Below are 18,468 nucleotides of genomic sequence, written 5' to 3' on the forward strand. Positions count from 1 at the left end.
GATCCAAAAGCAACCAAAGTCAAACAGAGCATTTCCATTAGCAGGGATCAAGCTGTGAAATATATTAATGTACTCTGATCCTGACTAAACCCCAAACCACTGCCCACTGCCACAAACTTAACAATGCCTCTGCCACAACAACTGGCTTTCTAATGTTTAAAAAAAAAAGTCTTGATAATCTTTCTCTTTATAATGTGACTTCTCCCATTAGCCATGAATATGTTTCTGGAATCTAAGGTCCTGGAAATAGCTGTGATACAGAGGGTAGCAGTACTGTAATAGATTACATTTATCATTTTTGACAGAGTTACAGTACTGCATAGCATCAAATGAAAACCCCCTTATGATTTGCACAGACAGCTCCCACTAGACCAGGTTGCTCAAAGCCCCATCACACCTGTCCTTAAATATTTCCAGGGACGGGGCATCCACAGCATCTCTAGGCAACCTGTGCCAGTACCTCATCACCCTCATAGTACAGAATTTGAATTATCTTTGTGACAAAGCTGAAGTCCACAAACTACTCTTCCAGAGTGGGGAATTAGTTCTTTGTACGTGCAACAGAAAGGAAATCATCTTTACACTTTTTTTTTTTTTTTTTTCTTCAATATTTAGATATCATTGTGCTGTTAACCTGAATTTCAGAACACTTGCAGGGATTTTAATTGACTGTGCTAAGCCACCAACGAATAGACTGAAAACCTGCTTGACAAAATCCTTCTTTTTATAAGGGGACAGTTGTTATAAAAGGCTAGATTTATCATTTGGAACTTTCCTCTTACATTTGACATGAGCTTTTATTTCAAATAAATGTTTAGATTAGGCAACTTGGTGAACTTCATTTGACAGGTTCTTATTTAGTAAAGGAAAATGTAATGCTCAACTCTATATTCTAGAAGCATATTCTACACTTTCAAACACACATAGTTTAAAAGAACAATATAATACCCCTGGGAATAAAAAGAAATAAAATGTGGACATGGTACATTAGCTTAATAAAACCCAGAAAAGACATTTACGAACTAACTGGCCTGAGGGTCCCTTTAGGAATAAACAGAAATAGATTGTGGTTCTGTTTTCTATACAATCTTCCTTTACTATCACTATGCAGACATTATCCAGAGGAAAAAGTGCATCATAGTCTTTCCATTTGAACCAGGCAGTGGTATTCAGGTAACAAGTGCATCCTAATTTGTTGAAAGCAGTTTATTGAATCAGTTCTATAGTCACAGTATGTCAGTGTAGCTGTTTGAACAGATCTGAATTCATGTCATTCCTACCCTGTATTTTCCTTGTAAATTATAAATAAAAAAGACTGACACTGCCTTCTTTAAATATCAAAAGCTGAAAGGCATCTATGCTGAACTTGCCTAAAAAATAAATGGAATTTAGGGGTCCAACCTTTTTATGTACTTTTGTAAATCTTTTTATCTGTTGCTGCCTCTCTCTTCTTTCATGTCAACTCTTACAGTTCAGCTCACATCTAGTAAACCTGCCAAACTAGATACAAGTTTTTACACCTTTGCAAGTACGTGGTATTCTTTTGTAGGTGGGAGTAAGAAGGAGGAACATACTTCAAATACAGCTTGTCAGGAAGTTACATATACTTATTTAAAACTCTGTAAATACTTAGCGACCAATACCTATGGTACTGATCAATATCAAAACTAACTCTAGGCATAATCTTTCAAATTAAGTTTTTATAGATCCCACATTTAAGGCATGCAAGAATTTTCAGCTAGGCTGCTACTGTTGACAGTTTAAAATCATCTATAATAGAAACCCATATTAGATTTCCAATTAGCATTAGATTTTAAATAAGGCTATCAGCTTCTGTTGGAACACTATTACTCATACACATTCATGCACCATTCTGCATAACAAGATAACATCAGTGGCTTTTGTCTGATGCATAAGAAGGAAACAGTAAATAGTGCCACCTTGACTAGACAAAGGGCTTACTCCTGCAAAATGCTAACAATGACTTTCCAGTAATACGGATAAATAATACTTATATTTATTTTTTTTTTTTTTTTGAAGTAATGTACCTAATTTGTATTTATTACAGAAAATAAAGTGCTTAATTAAATTACTTTCTATCATAGATTTTAGCACCTTGACAGAAAGCCTAAATCTCACAATGCTGCTCATTAGTCTTATCTGCAGTATCCTGTTCTTTATCTGCAATCTATAGACCTTTTAAAGTTCTTGGGGCAAATTTACAAGATAAAAGCCATGATTACTGCCTTCAATTTCCTTGCTTGAAAAGTAATGAACAGTGAGTTTCTGAAATCATTAAAAGCATTTCATAGCTAAACTTGTAGCTGTGTTTCATGGGTCATATCAGACTATGCAGACCATATTCTTGCAATTTTCCAGTGAGCTAAAAAATGCATACAACTTTCTAAACACAAAGCAGGAAATCTTGTTATTGACTAAACCCCTAAAATGAGAGTATGTCTGTTTTCAGGAAACAGAAGATGGAGAGAAAAGGGTGTGAGTGCTTTCAAGCAACTAAAAATGATATAACTTATCAATTCTCTTATATCCAATGCTCTCATCAAAAAAATGTTTTATTGTTTCATTATCTCTACTAATTTATGAATTTGTTGTTAGTTTTGTTATATATGGAGTGGTAATTCGTGTCGAGAAAATGGTTGATATTAATAAAGAAGGGGGAGATTTGGGAATGTGGTCATGGGGATTGGAAAGCCCCATGGTTGAGATAACATTAGACTCTTAACAACGAGGCCATCAGGAATATAAAAGAGTTTAGAGGGAACAAAGAAGGGTGATTCAGAAGACTCCATGCAGTCTGGGGTTTCTTGTTCTCCAGATGGTTTCTTGTTCTCCAGCCATTAAGGCATGGATGTTTCTGGGTGTTTGCTGTTGTTGTTACATTCAAAGTTGTTTGACCAATGAAAAGTTGTTTTGAAAAGAACTGCTGTGGAGAGAAGGGTATAAGAGGGGAGCCTGCCCTCAAGATAAAAAAGGCAACACGATGAAGTTACATCAATAAAAAAACAGGAAAAAGTGAAGAAAAACAGGCTGGCAGAATGGAGACCAGGACAGAAACAGGCACTTTGATTGCCTCATGAAGATAGGTTTGGCCCGACTCAGCAAACCGTTCAGAGAAGCTTGTACAAAAAGTCGCTGGAAATGGGCGCACTGGAGCTGGAGAGAAGCTTGAGCTGAGAGAAGAGGACCTGTGTACACAACTGCCCCTCGCTGGTAAGCAGTTGCACATTATAGGGGATCATACGTCCTTAGGAACAAAGACTGTCCTGGTAACCTTACAGCTCATTCTCCTTTTTAACAATCGGACAGTTTATGAGCCTGAAATATGGGACCAAATTGAGGTCAAGGTGTGGGACTCTGCAACTAAAAACAACAAGGTTGCAGTGGGATTGCTCGGCACCTGGTGAGCAGTCTCTGAGGCCTTAAAGAGCCATGTGGGACTACAGTCAGAAACGTGTGGTTTGCCAGACAGCGAGGGAGCTGCAGGCTCCTTTACTGATCCGACTGCTATGCCATGGGCCCCTCTGCTGCTACAGCCATCAAAGGCTTTTGCTGTTACGCCCCCTGCTGACCTGAACGTGCCTTTTGACCCAGGCCTATTGGCCTTGAAAAGGAGATGGATATGCTTTTCTTCGATCTGGGAAGAACGGGATACATAAGGCCTGAAGACCGAGTTGCTTGACAACTTAAAGCAAGACATATTGTTCAAAAGGAGTGGAAAATGGAGACTGTTGAGTCGTGGAACTTGGAGGATTGTTTGTTACCTTTTCTGATTGTACATATGTATAGGTGTACTCGGGTTTAATATGTAAAGCAATGTTCTGTATATTTAGAATGTTTGATGTTCGTGTGTGTGTGTTGGTGGAGCGTAGACTCCCCGCACACCCAGCACTGTTTACTTGCCTTTTATACCTTTTATAGCCCTTTATACCTTTTAGAAATATTTGTTTTACAAGTATTACAAAATTCAGATTGTGTTGAGACCTCATTTATAACAGTTTGTATTCCACAGTCCCAATCAACAATTCCCCTTTCAACAAGGTCTGGATCTATCTTAATAGGATAAATCCGTTGGTTTGGGGGTCTTTTTTCTTACTTGCAGTTAACATTCCTTGTTCCTTTAAACTTCCTTGCCTTTGTAGGGTAGGCTGAAAGTGTTGCAATCATCCATAAAATTGGATAAGCCTGTAGATTTCCCCAGTGAACCCTGTCATTGTGACTCCAGACTCATATGGAAGGACCAGCTGTAAACGAATAAGATAGGAGCATAGGAATTGATGTACCATACCGACCGAGATGGTAAGCTAGTAGCTTTTGTCAAAGGGTGGCCAATATCACAAATTTATAGCAAGGTGACTAGGTCTCAAAGTAGACAAATATAGAAAAAACATTCCCTGTGAAGGGCTCATCCTAATTCTTAATTTCCTAGCAGAAACTGGAGACTAGAAAATGTTTGAAAAAAAAATATTGCCAATTTCTACTCAGTTTCTGGTATCTCTGTTTCGATCCCTAGCTATATCACTCCTTTCCAGATGACTTTTTGGATGTGGGTCATCAAACAGCCATCACAGGTCAACATGCTGGTTGCAGACTTAGCTTGATTTCCCATTACTTAAGGTTTCAGAAGAAGAAAAAAGCAAAAACATGATTGCCAGTGGCAATCTAGAATTCTGCATATGAAAGAGAGTTTGGTTTTACCTTGAAAATAGAAGTTAATCAAAGTAACTTTCATAGATTGCTCATAGTAATTCCATTTATAATTAATAGCTGTTTGGTTCTTGTCTCTCAATAACCATTAATTTTAAAATATGACATGCAAATTTTTATATGAAATAACTGAGTACCATTTTGGCCAAATTTAGAAACTAGTTAATCACAATTAAAAACAAAAATAATAATAATAAAAAAAAACTCACAGCACGTATATAAGCAACAATCAAAGAATTACAGAATGTTTAAGTTTAAGGTTGGAAGGCACCTCTGGAGATCACCTGCTTCAGCCCATCTGTTCAAGCAGGGCCACCTAGGGCAAGTTGCCCAGGACTATGAATCATCTCTACATAAAATGTATAGCATGAGGGGTGTTGCTGGCCAGCTGTTAAAATCAGAAAATTAAATAATCCCCACACTGGGTTTTGTTGAAGATTCCTTCCCTGTCATTAACAACAGATAACTACTTGGTACTGAAGAAAGCAAAGTTGTTTACGTACCATCTCTCTCAGTAGAAATTAGAAACAACTTGGTTTGCACATTAAAAAGAATGTCTAAATATTCTACATTTGGCAGAATGTCAGCTAAAGTAATCTCAGTGCAGCCCTATTATATACACAACAATATTTCTTTACTGGCAAAACCATTTTTTGGATTGTAAGGAACCTTAAAGATCATCTAATTCCAACCCCCCTGCCATGGGCATGGACACCTCACACTAGACTAGGTTGCTCAAAGCCCCTTCACACCTGGTCTTACACGCTTTGGTAGCATCCACAGCTTTTTGGGGAAAACTTCTGAAGTGACTCACCACCTTCATAATAAAGAATTTCTTCTGAATATTTAATCTAAATCTACATTTTTTATTTTAAAACCTTTAATACTTGTCCTGTCATTACACTCCCTGATAAAGGGTCCATCCCCAGCTTTCCTGTAGGCCCCTTTTAGGTACTGGCAGACTGCTGTAAAATCTTATTGGAGCCTTCTCTTCTCCAGTCTGAACAACCTCAACTCCCTCAGCCTCTCTTCATAGGAGACGTGCTCCAGCCCTCTGATCATTTTTATGGCCCTGCTCTGGATTTGTTCTAATTTTGTCCAGACATTGATGTCCGTCTTCTGCTGGGGAACCCAGAGCTGAACACAATACTCTAGATGGGGTCTCACAAGAGCAGAAGAGTAGAGATGGAGAATCACCCACCTCAAATTTCTGGGCACACTTTTTTTGAAGCAGCCCAGGATATAGTTGGCTTTCTGAGCTGCAAGCACACATTGCCGGCTCATGTTGAACTTCTCATCAACCAGGTCCTTTTCCTCAGAGCTGCTCTTAATACTTTCTCTGCCCAGCCTGTATTTTTCATTGGTATTGCCCCAGCACAGATGCAGAATCTCGCACTTGGCCTTGTTGAACTTCATGAAGTTTGCACAGGCTCACCTCTCAAGCCTGTCCAGGTCCATCTGGATGGCATCACTTCCCTCCACATAGCTTGGTGTCATCAGCAAACTTGCTCAGCTTCACTGTCCATGTCACCAACAAAGGTGTTAAACAACACCGGTCCCAGTATCAACCTCTGGGAAACACTACTTGTTACTGATCTCCACTTGGACATCAGACGATTGACCACAAATCTTTGAGTGCAACCATCTACTAGTTCCTTACCTATCTAGTGGTCCATCCATCAGATTTATGTCTCTCAAACTTAGAGACAAGGATATCATGGATCTAGAGTCAAATACTTTGCACAGGACCAGGTAGATGATGTCAGTTGATCTTCCCCTCTTCACTAACGCTGTAACCCCATTGTAGAAGGCCACAAGATTCATCAGGCCTGATCTACCCCTAGTGAAGATATATTGGCTGTCACAAATTAACTCCTTATTTTATATGTGCCTTAGCAGAGTTTCCAGGAGGATCTGCTCCATGATCTTACCAGGCACAAAGGTGAGACTGACTGGCCTGGAGTTCCCTGTATCTTTTTTTCCTTTTTCAAAATGGGAGTTATGTTTCCCCTCGTAGAGTCAGTAGGAACTCACTGGACATCCAAAACTTCTCATAAATGATGGAGAGTGGCTTAGCCACTCATCTGCCAGTTCCCTCAGGACCTGTGGATGTATCACATCTGGTCCCATAGACTTGTGCACCCTTAGGTTCCTTAGCTGGTCTTGAATCTGATCCTCTCCTACAGTGGACTGTTCTTCATTCTCCCTGTCCCTGCCTTTACCTTCTGTGGCTTGGGCTTTGGTGGTTAGAGTTCTTGCTGGTGAAGACTGAGGCAAAAAAAGTCATTGAACTTGTAATTTGACCATTCTAACCCATATAAATATAAATATAAATATAAATATAAATATAAATATAAATATAAATATAAATATAAATATAAATATAAATTCATCCTAAAAGGAATGAAAAGTTAAGGGCTCTGAAGAGACAATAGCTCATTGTTGATATTCAGTTGTTTCTTAGATGGCCAAAAAACTACCAAAGACATACACGTCAAAACAGTATTATCCTACTTGAATTATCACACCTAAACAAATAGACCACTTCACAGGGAAAGAAGCAGGACAGATGGGGGAGAAAAGGGTTAACTATTGACATTTCTTCTGAGGATTGCCTGGTCTTTAACTATCCTTCACCAAAATAATTCTTCATACACACAAAAATGTAGAAAGTATATCAGCTTTTTATTTTTTTATATCTGGGTCAGCAAAAGTAAACTGTTACTTAATTACTCTAACAGCTTCTCACTCTGTAGCATTACAGTGATCTGCCATTCTGCACAAACCTGACTCATAGCTACAATGATAATGTAATAGAGGAAAATAATTATTTGTCTTAAGGGAAGGATTTTCTCTCACTCAAAATGCTCTGATGGAATCTACACAATAGTCCATCATTCACCTCGTCCCTTTACACCTTAACTGGCTATACAAGGCTTTCATAATGCTGAAGTTTTAAAAGTGATCTTCATCAATATGAGTCAGTGCATTTTTTTCATTCAAACATGTATGCATGTGTCATTTTTATCAATATTAAGATAACTCTTGCACACACACACACACACAAAGAGTTTAAAATATTTCATCAAGGACATGAGATAAAGTGAAGTCACCAAAAATCTAAGATGTTGGTCTGGATTCTAGGTCAGACTCTTCCAGATCCTGAGATTTTATGTGGCTTATGTAATAACTCACATACAGAATAATGAGTATTAATGTTCTATCTATTACTGAGTAGCTTAGACTTGCTTGTGAATAACCTAAGTCTAATTGTGAAGGCTGAAACATGAATAATAGCTGCACTCTCCCATTCTGCAGTGAATAGTCTCATTTTATCACATTAGTTCTTTTCTCTCTTTCAGCATGTAACTGTACTAAGAGGTTATAACGGTAGTCAAATAGCTCCCATTTTTACGAGCATTTATGTTTGTTTATCACGTCTTTGGGAGAGACAGTGCTTGGGCTGCTGTAGAATCTACCTACCAGTTGCACTGTTCTCATCTACATAAGGAAAGCCTTCACTTTATGTGTGGGAGAGGGTGAACTACTCACACTGACAAGAGGTATCTACTTTGAAAGCAGCTGATGGTGCATTTTCTGTACAATCATTGCCTATCTAGTTCTAGATGAGTCTCACAGATCTCTGTATCTTGGTATGAAGAATCTATAAACATAAATGAGCCTAGGATAACTGACCTAGCAGCTTCTGCTACTCCTGCTTATATTGGATCTGTCAAAAGAGATTGGCCAGTTTTCCTATGTTGAGGTTTGTTTGTTTGTTTGTTTTGTTTGTTTGTTTGTTTATTTATCTATCTATTTATTTATTTATTTATTATCACACATATTGCCAGTCTGTGCAAATGCAGTAGCTCCATTGTCCCAGGAAGCATGAAATTTTCTAATTTGTTTGTTAAATGTGGCAACTAATGTGTAGGCTAGTTCTCTGTGAGGTGTTGTATTGAGGAGACACTGAGCAGAACTCCCATGTGCCATTACTGTGTATTTTTCCATCAAAGCCCGACCCTTTATGTTAACTCTAAAGCAGAATTATTAGGTGTGACAGTTGCCACTTTTTAAACAGGATAAAATACCACTGCTTATTTTAAGAATTAAAATTAGACAGCAGAGGTAATGTCTTCAATCCTGATGACTGTGTATTTCACTGCAAATGACTGAGTTTCAAGGACCGACTGTCTTTAGTGAAAATTTGTCTTTATGTAGGCAAAAGTCTGCCATTGGGAATGCTCTTCATGCTCTGCCACCTATATGTCACCTCCATGTACAGGTGTTACTTCTGTGAATGTAAACTTGATGAATGCTTTTGAAGCAAGTACACAATAAAAACAATACAAGATAAATGGCATTTATAAAGAGTATGATAACTTTTAACACATCTTAAGGGTATGACTTACATACATGTGAAATGGAAACAACTGACTGCGAATGGTAAAACCAGATATACTATACTGCCTGAAACTCAAGTATAAATGGTTTAGTCATACAGTGTTTGTGACCATTAGCTCCTGCTCAAATGCAAATAAAGATATAAGTATTCTTATCTGAATCAGAGTTAATCAGATCTGCCTTTTCAAGATAGCATAGGGATGAAGCCAGTAAGAACAGGAACAAATTTATTAGCTATTTACAGGTTAATGTCCTGGTGTAGAATTCTTTACATGAAACTCTGAGTTTTTAGGATAGCTGATGGGGGATTTGACTACAAGGGGGATAAACAGCCATTGCTGCAATGGTCCCTGGAGGATATGGGAAAAGTATATCTGTGATAAATAGATCCAGCCAGGCTGTCTGTGACACTGCCAGCAGCACAGACACTTTTCTGCCAGAGTCAGCAGTTCATTAGCTTCAGAAGGTACTAATGAACTAAGTCAAGATTTGCCTGAAATAAGCTAGCTGCGCAGCAGAGCCCAGACTGATTTGCTGTCCCCAGCTGTCTGTGGCCCTAGACAGCTGCCCATTTTGCTTATAGCTCCAGCTGGTCTTGGAACTGCTGCCTCTGCAAATAATTGTTGTGGAAGACGTTTCTCACACAAAGTTGAAGACACAGATCAGCACTACTATTCTTTTTTCCTCCTTCTGCCTATCTAGGCATGCATCTAATAAGCTAATTATGTATTCTGAACTCCTTAATTAAAAAAATAGTTATAAAATGGAAAAATGGCCATGCTTTCTGTTTTGATTGGGTTATTACAAATTAACATAAATTACTGATGATTTATTTTTATCCAATTTTCTGAGCTTTGATTTCCACAGACTTTGCTACTTTAACTGTATTTTTTAAAGAAAATGATGATTTTTGTTTTTAAATGTTCTTTTTCAATGTACCAGTCTGTCCTGGATGGACAATAGTGTAATTTTATTTTATTTTGTTTTGTTTTGTTTTGTTTTGTTTTATTTTAGTTTAGTTTAGTTTAGTTTAGTTTTAGCACTTCTTTTTCCTTCCCCTTCATATAGTCATGGTTCTGGTGTCTTCTCTCAATGTATGTTTTTTTCCTACTCCCTATATATTGCTCCAAAGACTGAAAGGACTTGTCGTTTCAGCAAAGTGAGCTACTGCAAACATTTTCATTTGTACTTTTAAGAATTTCTTCTACAAAATGTGGATATTTATTTAAAATGTTTCATTAAAGCCAGGCTGTTGAAACACAGAAAACAACTGTTAAGGTCAATTGAGTGGCAATAAAAACTGTCTTCAGAAAAGGCATTCATGGAGCAGAACCGAGTTGCATTAAAAATCAGAACAGGCTATTTATTTTGAAGTTGAGGCTATTTAATTTGAAGGTGGAGAATAAACAAAATAGATCATGTGGTTAGATGTGAGGTAGATTAATACATACAGAAAAAATATACAAATCTAGCAATAATATTTGTCCACTAAGTCATTAGGGAACAAATGCATTTCCTACAAAACTTTTCTTTCTAGTTCAAAAAGAACTCATAAACAATGAGCTGAGCCTGAATTAAGAAATTTTAAAAGAAAATTATTAAGAAAAATAAAAATAAAAAAAAAATAAAGAAAACCAGAGGTAGAAGTTAAAGTTATACATAGTTATAATGCTATATATAGCTTTGGCAAACCATATTTCATTGTACAATCTGTGTTTATCTAAAGCATGTATTTACAGAAAGGGAAATATATATAGTTTTTAGATTTAAAGGCCAATATGTTTTAATTATTTATAAATTTTTAGTCAGGAAGAGCTTTATTATAGAGACAAAAGCTAGGTGGATGATACTACTGCTTTTCTCATTGTTATTACCATTCTGTTATGCTACCCTAAGTGCTTACTTATTGAAAGTACTTACTGAAAGACAGTGTTCAGTAACCTGGACAGGGAATTTACAAACTACTGGCAACTCTATACTGACTTCCTCTGAGACGTTTTTAATCAAAATGTAATGAGTTGTATTGCCTAAAGACATTCATAGTGTGCTGTAAGGGCTTGTTTACATCAGGAGATTGAAGTATTTAAAGTAAGGATTTACAGTGTACTAATTATTGCATGCTAGCTCCCTGCTAGCCCTCTCCGGACAATGTTAACTCAGAGTGTGCACCTTCTTACTTAGTGATTGACACCCAAACTAAATTCCTGCTAAGTACCATGAACAGACAAGACCAAAGAACTCACACAATCCCGGCTGGCATGAAACCATGTCTTTGTCAAAAGGAAAACTACATGAAATACTTTCCATATCCTATTACAGAAGAATAAAAAGGGTTTCAAGAAGTAGTGATGCTTACAATCTTGCAGCTTTTAATAGCCATGCTAGAAAGAACCTAGGCCAGGTACCCCCAGATTTCTTCTAAGGTAAGACTCTCACAAGCAATTTTTTAATGTCAATAGTCAGAGCTGTTGCAGAATGGATCTCATTGACTTACTGAGAATACATTGAGGAATAAAAGAGTAATATCCCATTATAGATAAGTTCTTGCATCTTCTACACAGAAGCCAAAATTTAATGCTCCACTGAGAAAAATATACTGTCTCAATTACACTTATGCCAACACTTAAAATTTCTGATGCTTGTTTTATAGACGCATCAATAATCACAATAACAGGTCAAGGTCAGCACCATGATTAAAAAGCAACAGGAAAGCCTGGACAGGAGTTATATAGTAGTGATAAAAGGTCTGCTTTTTGAACATCAGCTGTCCTACAGAAATTTCCTCCATATTACATTATCAATTTTGTTGGCAGCTTCAGATTTCTGGCTAATACTGGACTTGAAAGAGAGCCTAGGATGCCAAATTTCTTCTTCTTTATTCCGCTGTGCAAAAGATAATTTCCATACATCCTAAGATTCATTATGACCTTCATACTTTTATCGTCTGCTGAGATTATTGCTGAAGTTCTGAGACTACTCAGTTTCGAGCAGCTTTCAATGTTATTATATAACACTGCATTATGTTGAAATAATGCAAAATTTCTTCCCTAAATTAAAATGGTATGAGATGGATGATGGGCAGCATTAATTTCTGTACCAGTGATAAGTGTAAGGTCCAATAGCTTGGGAACCATTAAAAGGAAAATTGATAACGCATTATATCAGATGTGTGCTAAGAATCCTTCTTAGGATGTGATGCAGTCCATTGATTCTACTGATGGCAGGTCATAAGATGTTAGACCTTGTAACCTTGATATCACATATACACTAGCTACTCTAGATATATTTTTCAAAAGCTCTGGAATGAGCTAATTGAAAACTCTCCTTTCCTGTGATGCCATTTTATTTAGGAAGGTGTTAGCAATATGGACTACTTTTGCAGAAGAATAGGTAGGACATAAAATGAAAGAAAGTCTGAAATCTTTTAAATGTAGTCTATTAACTAGATTTCAATTACAAATGTGCTATAGTGCAATTAATAACTTTATGGCATATATTAATGTGAATGACTTCTGTCAGTCATTTTGAAAAGGAAAATGTATTTTTTTTGCAAAGGTAATATATTTTTATTTTTCTCCAAATATTACATTGGATCATTTAATACACTGAGAAATGTTTGGTTTACATAGGTATAGCTAATGAGCTGATTACTGAGAAAATATTCACAATATTTCTATGAAGTGTGTCCAAAATAAGAAGTATCAGAATTTTAAGTATTCCAAGCTTTTGCTTACGAGACTCTGACAAGTCAGAAGTCGTCATGCTCTACCTTCCCCAAACCTACTTTCACTATGCATTCATCACATCTTTCCCATCTCCATCTAAGTTCTGCAACACCTAAAGTTTCAGTTTCTTTACCCTCTTTTCTGCAGGCCTGACAGGGATAGCAGCAATTGCTTCACCCTACATTAACTCCAGCGAGGCATTCTGATGAGAAGCAGTATTGCAGAGGAACCACTGTCCTTTGTTCACAAAGAGCAAAAGACAAAATAGTTTACAGTTTCTGTGGCCTTCTTGTTCTTTCCACAATAATAAAAGGAAAGCATTTTTCAAAGCTAATATAATTGAAAGCACTCAGAAAGCAAAGAGGGGAGGCCACCCATGACATGGTCACAGAGTGGTTGAGGTTGGAAGGAACTTCTGGAGATCATTTAGTCCAACCCCCCCCACCAAGCAGGGTCACCTGTGCACCCTGCACAGGATCGCGTCAAGGCAGGTTTTGAATGGCAGGTTTCTCCAGAGAAGGAGACTCAACAGCCTCTCTGGGCAACCTGTTTAAATGCTCTGTCACCCTTACACTAAAGAAGTTTTTCCTTGTGTTCCTGTGCTTCAATTCATGCTTTTTGCCTCTTATCCCATCACTGGGCACCACTGAAAATTGTCTGGCTCCATCATCTGGACACTCTCCTTTCAGATATTTGATAAAATTGATAAGATTCCCTCTGTCTTCTCTTCTTCAGGATAAACAGGTCCAGTTCTCTCAGTCGTTCCTCACGAGAAATGCTCCAAACCTCTAATCATCTTCGTAGCCTTCTGCCGGACTGTCTCCAGTAGTTCTCTCTTGTACTGGGGAGCCCAGAACTGAACACAGTAATCCAGATTTAGTAGAGAGGGAGAATAACCTTCATCTGCTCTCAACACTCTCCCCAATGCACCGCTGACTCGAGATGCATTTTGCTGACTATCCTATCTCTATAGCACTCCCTTTACCCCATCTTTCCTACTTTAAAGCTCTCCTTATCAGTTGGGGTGTTTTGAGGATAGGTGAAAGAGACAGCTTTGCCAACATGCATTGTAACACCAGGCTTCTGACTTTCTGATGTGGAAACATAGGATCAGAGTTGTAACAATTGCATAAATCAAAGACTCTTACTGACATACACACTGGAACCTCAAAATTCTATGCATTTTGGGTATTAGTTTCCTAAAGAGTGACGGACCTGCTGGTAACCACTGAATATTTATTTCTCCAATCACATTTTTTTTCTCTAATCAAACCTATTATTTTTTTAAAACAAGTTTATGATATTTCTCTTTTTATACACTAATTAGAAATAAGGATTAGAGGAGGTACAAGGGGCACTGACTAAACAGACTGGGTAAGCGATTAATTTTTCTAATCACGTCATACTTTGTCCATCAAATCTATTCCCTTTTAACAAAGTATATGTACTAATCCATAAGTCAGTGAAGACTTAGAGCACTGTGGAAACAGTAGACAGTAGACAGCTGTGAAAAATGTGAAACATTCTCATATACTAACAAAAACAATATACCTAAAGCATCCATCCTGGAGTTTCCAGATCAATAACATGAAGTTTTAGTTCTGTTTGCCTGATCACTAGTTATGGGATTCGTGAAGAAAGACATAGCAAACACTAAAAGGAAATTTGTGGATGTTTCTAATTTTGAAACCTTCTGAAGATTGATGAAAATATTAAGCATATTGATTGATGAAAATATGTTGCATATTCTTCCATTTGCAACATTTATAAAAGATCTAGAACAACTACTCACAACTTCAACCTTCTTAATAACTTGATGTGACTGTGCAGCCAATCAGTGTCTCAATCAATAGAATAAAATATCCTATGTAAAATATACTGAAGTGTTTTGCTTGTCTAGAATAGAATGACATGAAAACAGCATATAAAATTATAATTGGGTTGGAGACTAGAATTTTCAAATGCATATTTCCTTAATTTAAAGAGTTTGGGACCAGAGGAGGTGGGGAATTCTTTCCATTTAATGACTTGAGCACAGTGTGGTTTAAATAGCACATTTGATTTGGGAACCTATTAGGTGGTAATGACTCTTTGGAGAGAAAAAAATGGATTCTCTTATTACTGGTTTGATTAGCAATATCTGTAATTCCATGATGTTAGAAAATAGTTCAGCATTAACACTGAACTATTTTCCATCATTTGTAGAAGCAGAAGCATAAACACAGTGAAGGCAGAGTTCCCATGCTAAACGCATTCATGAGTTCTGCAGTAATTGTACTGGCACCAGAATAAGGAAAGTAAAACTGGATGATGTTGATATAGAAGCTTCAGTTTCAAAAAGCATGTATGCTAGACTTCATAGGTATTAAGAAATGGATGACAACAGTCTCATGACATTACTATTTAAGCAAAGAGATGCAAGAAAACTAAATTTCAAGTGACCTTTCAGTAAAGGAAATTAAGCAAATATTTGATTAATGATATCACTGTAGACGCATATTTCTAAAAAAATATCATTACAAGAAACTTCACTGAAGGGATTATAAGCATAAGAAAGGGGAGGGTAAATTAATTAAAGGAAAAAAATAAATTTCAAATGCCTGATTTGCCTTTCACTTGTGATAGAACAAAAGTCTAGTAAACTAAAAGGAGAAATAGTCATGCAAAATAAATATGACAATCTTGCCTGGCAGGGTGATATGAAATTTTATATTTTCAAAGTTATCCTAATGACCAACTTTTTTTCTGTTTTCAAAGAGGTAATAGCATGGAACTTAAAATAATTGTGATCAGATACAGAGAGAGATTAAACCCATTTTCTTTCTTTCTTTCTTTTTCTGTAATAAAATCTGGAACAATAATTATTCTTCGATAAAAATTTCAATCAGGCTAACAGTAAATGTATAGCTTTGCCCATAAGGTTTTTTGTTTGTTTGTTTGTTTGTTTTTGGCTCAGAAACTGCACAAACCATAGTCCAAAAAATTGGTAGTAGAAACATGGGCAGCCTAGACTATAATCTGAATGGAACATATTATGCCTTTAACTTCTAGGGTGTTCCACCAGTTGAAAGTATTTCAGATTTTATTTACAAACACACAAAGAAAAAGACTATTTTGTTTTAATGGTTTCTGCTTTGGTTGGTTGGTTGGTTTTGAGAAGACAGAATATAGTACCTAGGCAACACAATTCTTGCAGGAGCAGGAAGACTAAAGCAGTAGTGCAAACAAACCAACCTTCAACAAGGCTGGTGTTTTGCTGTTACGCAAAATGACCATCATGATTTAGAAGATAGAGGTACTATAACTTCTTGATCTTGCTTCTTCCTCCCTGGAGTGAAAGGATTAGTTCTAAGTCCACAAAGTCAATTCATTATACCCCTGACATGTATTTGGTGGGGAGGGGAGGGGGAAGATAAAATTTTGGTATTGATTCAAAAGCTAATTCCCCAAGAATCTGTGAAATTTTAGATTTTAGGACTTTGAAGTTATTTAGGGAAAAAAAATAATATTCAGAATACTGTTTTTCTGTTAATCTAACCTTCATGTTTAAAAGTGTCATTCCTGTGAAAATAGTTTAGAGTTCTATATAAATATGGCATATACACAGATATCTAGAAATATGAAGGAAAGCTATGAAAATTCCTGTGGGTGAAAGTAAAGACTTGCATTCAGACCTTAGATATAAATAAATTTGCTTAGATCAAGGGATATAATTAGATCAGGTTGAGCATCATACTGATGCTCAACTGATTTCTTCCAGCTACCATATTTGAGCTGGCTTTATTACTTCTGAACAACTCATTGTGTTACAGAAATACATGGAAAGGGTAAAGCTCCTAGTAGTAATGCTACAAAAAGCTGAATTTTTCCACATTGCCAACATGGAAAACAGGTCAAATCAACAAAGCAAATTGAGGTTTAATTTTTGCTCCAACATCCATGACCTTGGAAATGTTCATTTACCCTATGAACACAGATATACCCTTTTAGCTGAAGTCAATTATTCAACTGTACCGTGTGACTCCATCAACATTAGGAATTTGGCCCACCCATTATCAGCAATGTTTTTCTCCCTGTGGTGCAACAGTGTGCAATTACTGTCACATACAATGAAAAATAAATTCATTCTGTTTACAAAAAAGAGTCAGAGAACTAAAATTTTGTTGAAACAAACATTAGCACTAATATTATACATAAAAAGCATTTTTGTATTGAAAATATCACCCATTGCTTTTTTTCAAAATATGTGAACATGTAGTTATAGATAGTGCCCCTTACCTCCTCTTTTGTTTAACTTGGCATACCCTGGCACATAGCTGCTTGTCATAAATGATGAACTGCTGAAGGAAGAGTGGGGTAATGCTGAGACCAGAGCTTCATCACACTTTTCTGAAACACAAGAAGACAGATTAATTTTATACCATTAATTATTCATACACATTAAGGGGCAATGTTTATTTTGGGTAATAAAGTCTCGTCACTGGTATACATGCAGAATGCATGTGGACATATCCCAACATTTCAATAAAAATTAAAATAAACACAAAGAAAAAATAAAGACTTCAACAAAGTTAGGACAGTTGAGCAATGTTGATGCTTAACCATGGGTGACCACTGTTCTTTAAAATAATACAAACAAACAAAAAAGCCTGCCCTGATATATCTGGAAAGTTTTTGATGATATGTAAAGAGTGATAAAGAAAATTATTATCATGAAAGCTTTGTAAGAAACAGATAAGATATAAACTCTCAGTTCCGTAATAGAGATGCTGATAACAATCGGACAGTTTATGAGCCTGAAATATGGGACCAAATTGAGGTCAAGGTGTGGGACTCTGCAACTAAAAACAACAAGGTTGCAGTGGGATTGCTCGGCACCTGGCGAGCAATCTCTGAGGCCTTAAAGAGCCATGTGGAGCCACAATCACAAACGTGTGGTTTACCAGATAGTGAGGCAGCTGCGGGCTCGTTTACTAATCCGACTGCTTTGCCGTCGCCCCCCCCCCACAGCTACTGCCATTGAAGGCCTTTGCTATTGCGCCCCCTGCTGACCTGGGAGTGCCTTTTGACCCAGGCCTATTGGCCTTGAAAAGGAGATGGATATGCTTTTCTTCGACCCGGGAAGAACGGGATACATAAGGCCCGAAGACCGAGTTGCTTCTCAACTTAAAGCGAGACATATTGTTCAAAAGGAGTGGAAAATGAAGACTTGTTTGTAGTCAAGAAAAGGAATTGAAAATGGAGACTTTTTAGTCATGGAACTTAAAGGATTGTTTGTTCCCTTTTCTGATTGTACATACGTATATGCATACTCGGGTTTAGTATGTAAAAGCAATGTTCTATATATTTAGAAAGTTTGATGTTCTTGTGTGCGTGTTGGTGGAGCGTAGACTCCTCGCACACCCAGCACTGTTTACTTGCCTTTTATACCTTTTATAAATATTTCTTTTACAAATATTACTAAATTCAGATTGAGTTGAGGCTTCATTTATAGCATAAGGAATAGGCATGTTAAAAAAGATATTAAATCTCTTCAATAACTCATGGCTCTAGGTCCAGTAGAACAAAAGTAAAAAGACTGCTTACACAAGCTAATATTTCTGTCTTTGTATGA

At 36.8% G+C, this 18,468-nt stretch overlaps 1 protein-coding gene across 1 annotated transcript in view; it reads right to left on the minus strand.

The window, feature by feature from the left end:
• CNTNAP2 (contactin associated protein 2) overlaps positions 1–18,468 on the minus strand; it is a 1,149,595-nt gene that overhangs the window by 795,066 nt on the left and 336,061 nt on the right. Inside the window, 1 exon segment of the mRNA XM_032182107.1 lies at positions 17,133–17,243. Within this exon segment, the coding sequence (XP_032037998.1) occupies positions 17,133–17,243 (111 nt within the window).

This window comes from Aythya fuligula, chromosome 2 (assembly GCF_009819795.1).
Source record: "Aythya fuligula isolate bAytFul2 chromosome 2, bAytFul2.pri, whole genome shotgun sequence".
NCBI classification, from domain to species: Eukaryota; Metazoa; Chordata; class Aves; order Anseriformes; family Anatidae; genus Aythya; species Aythya fuligula.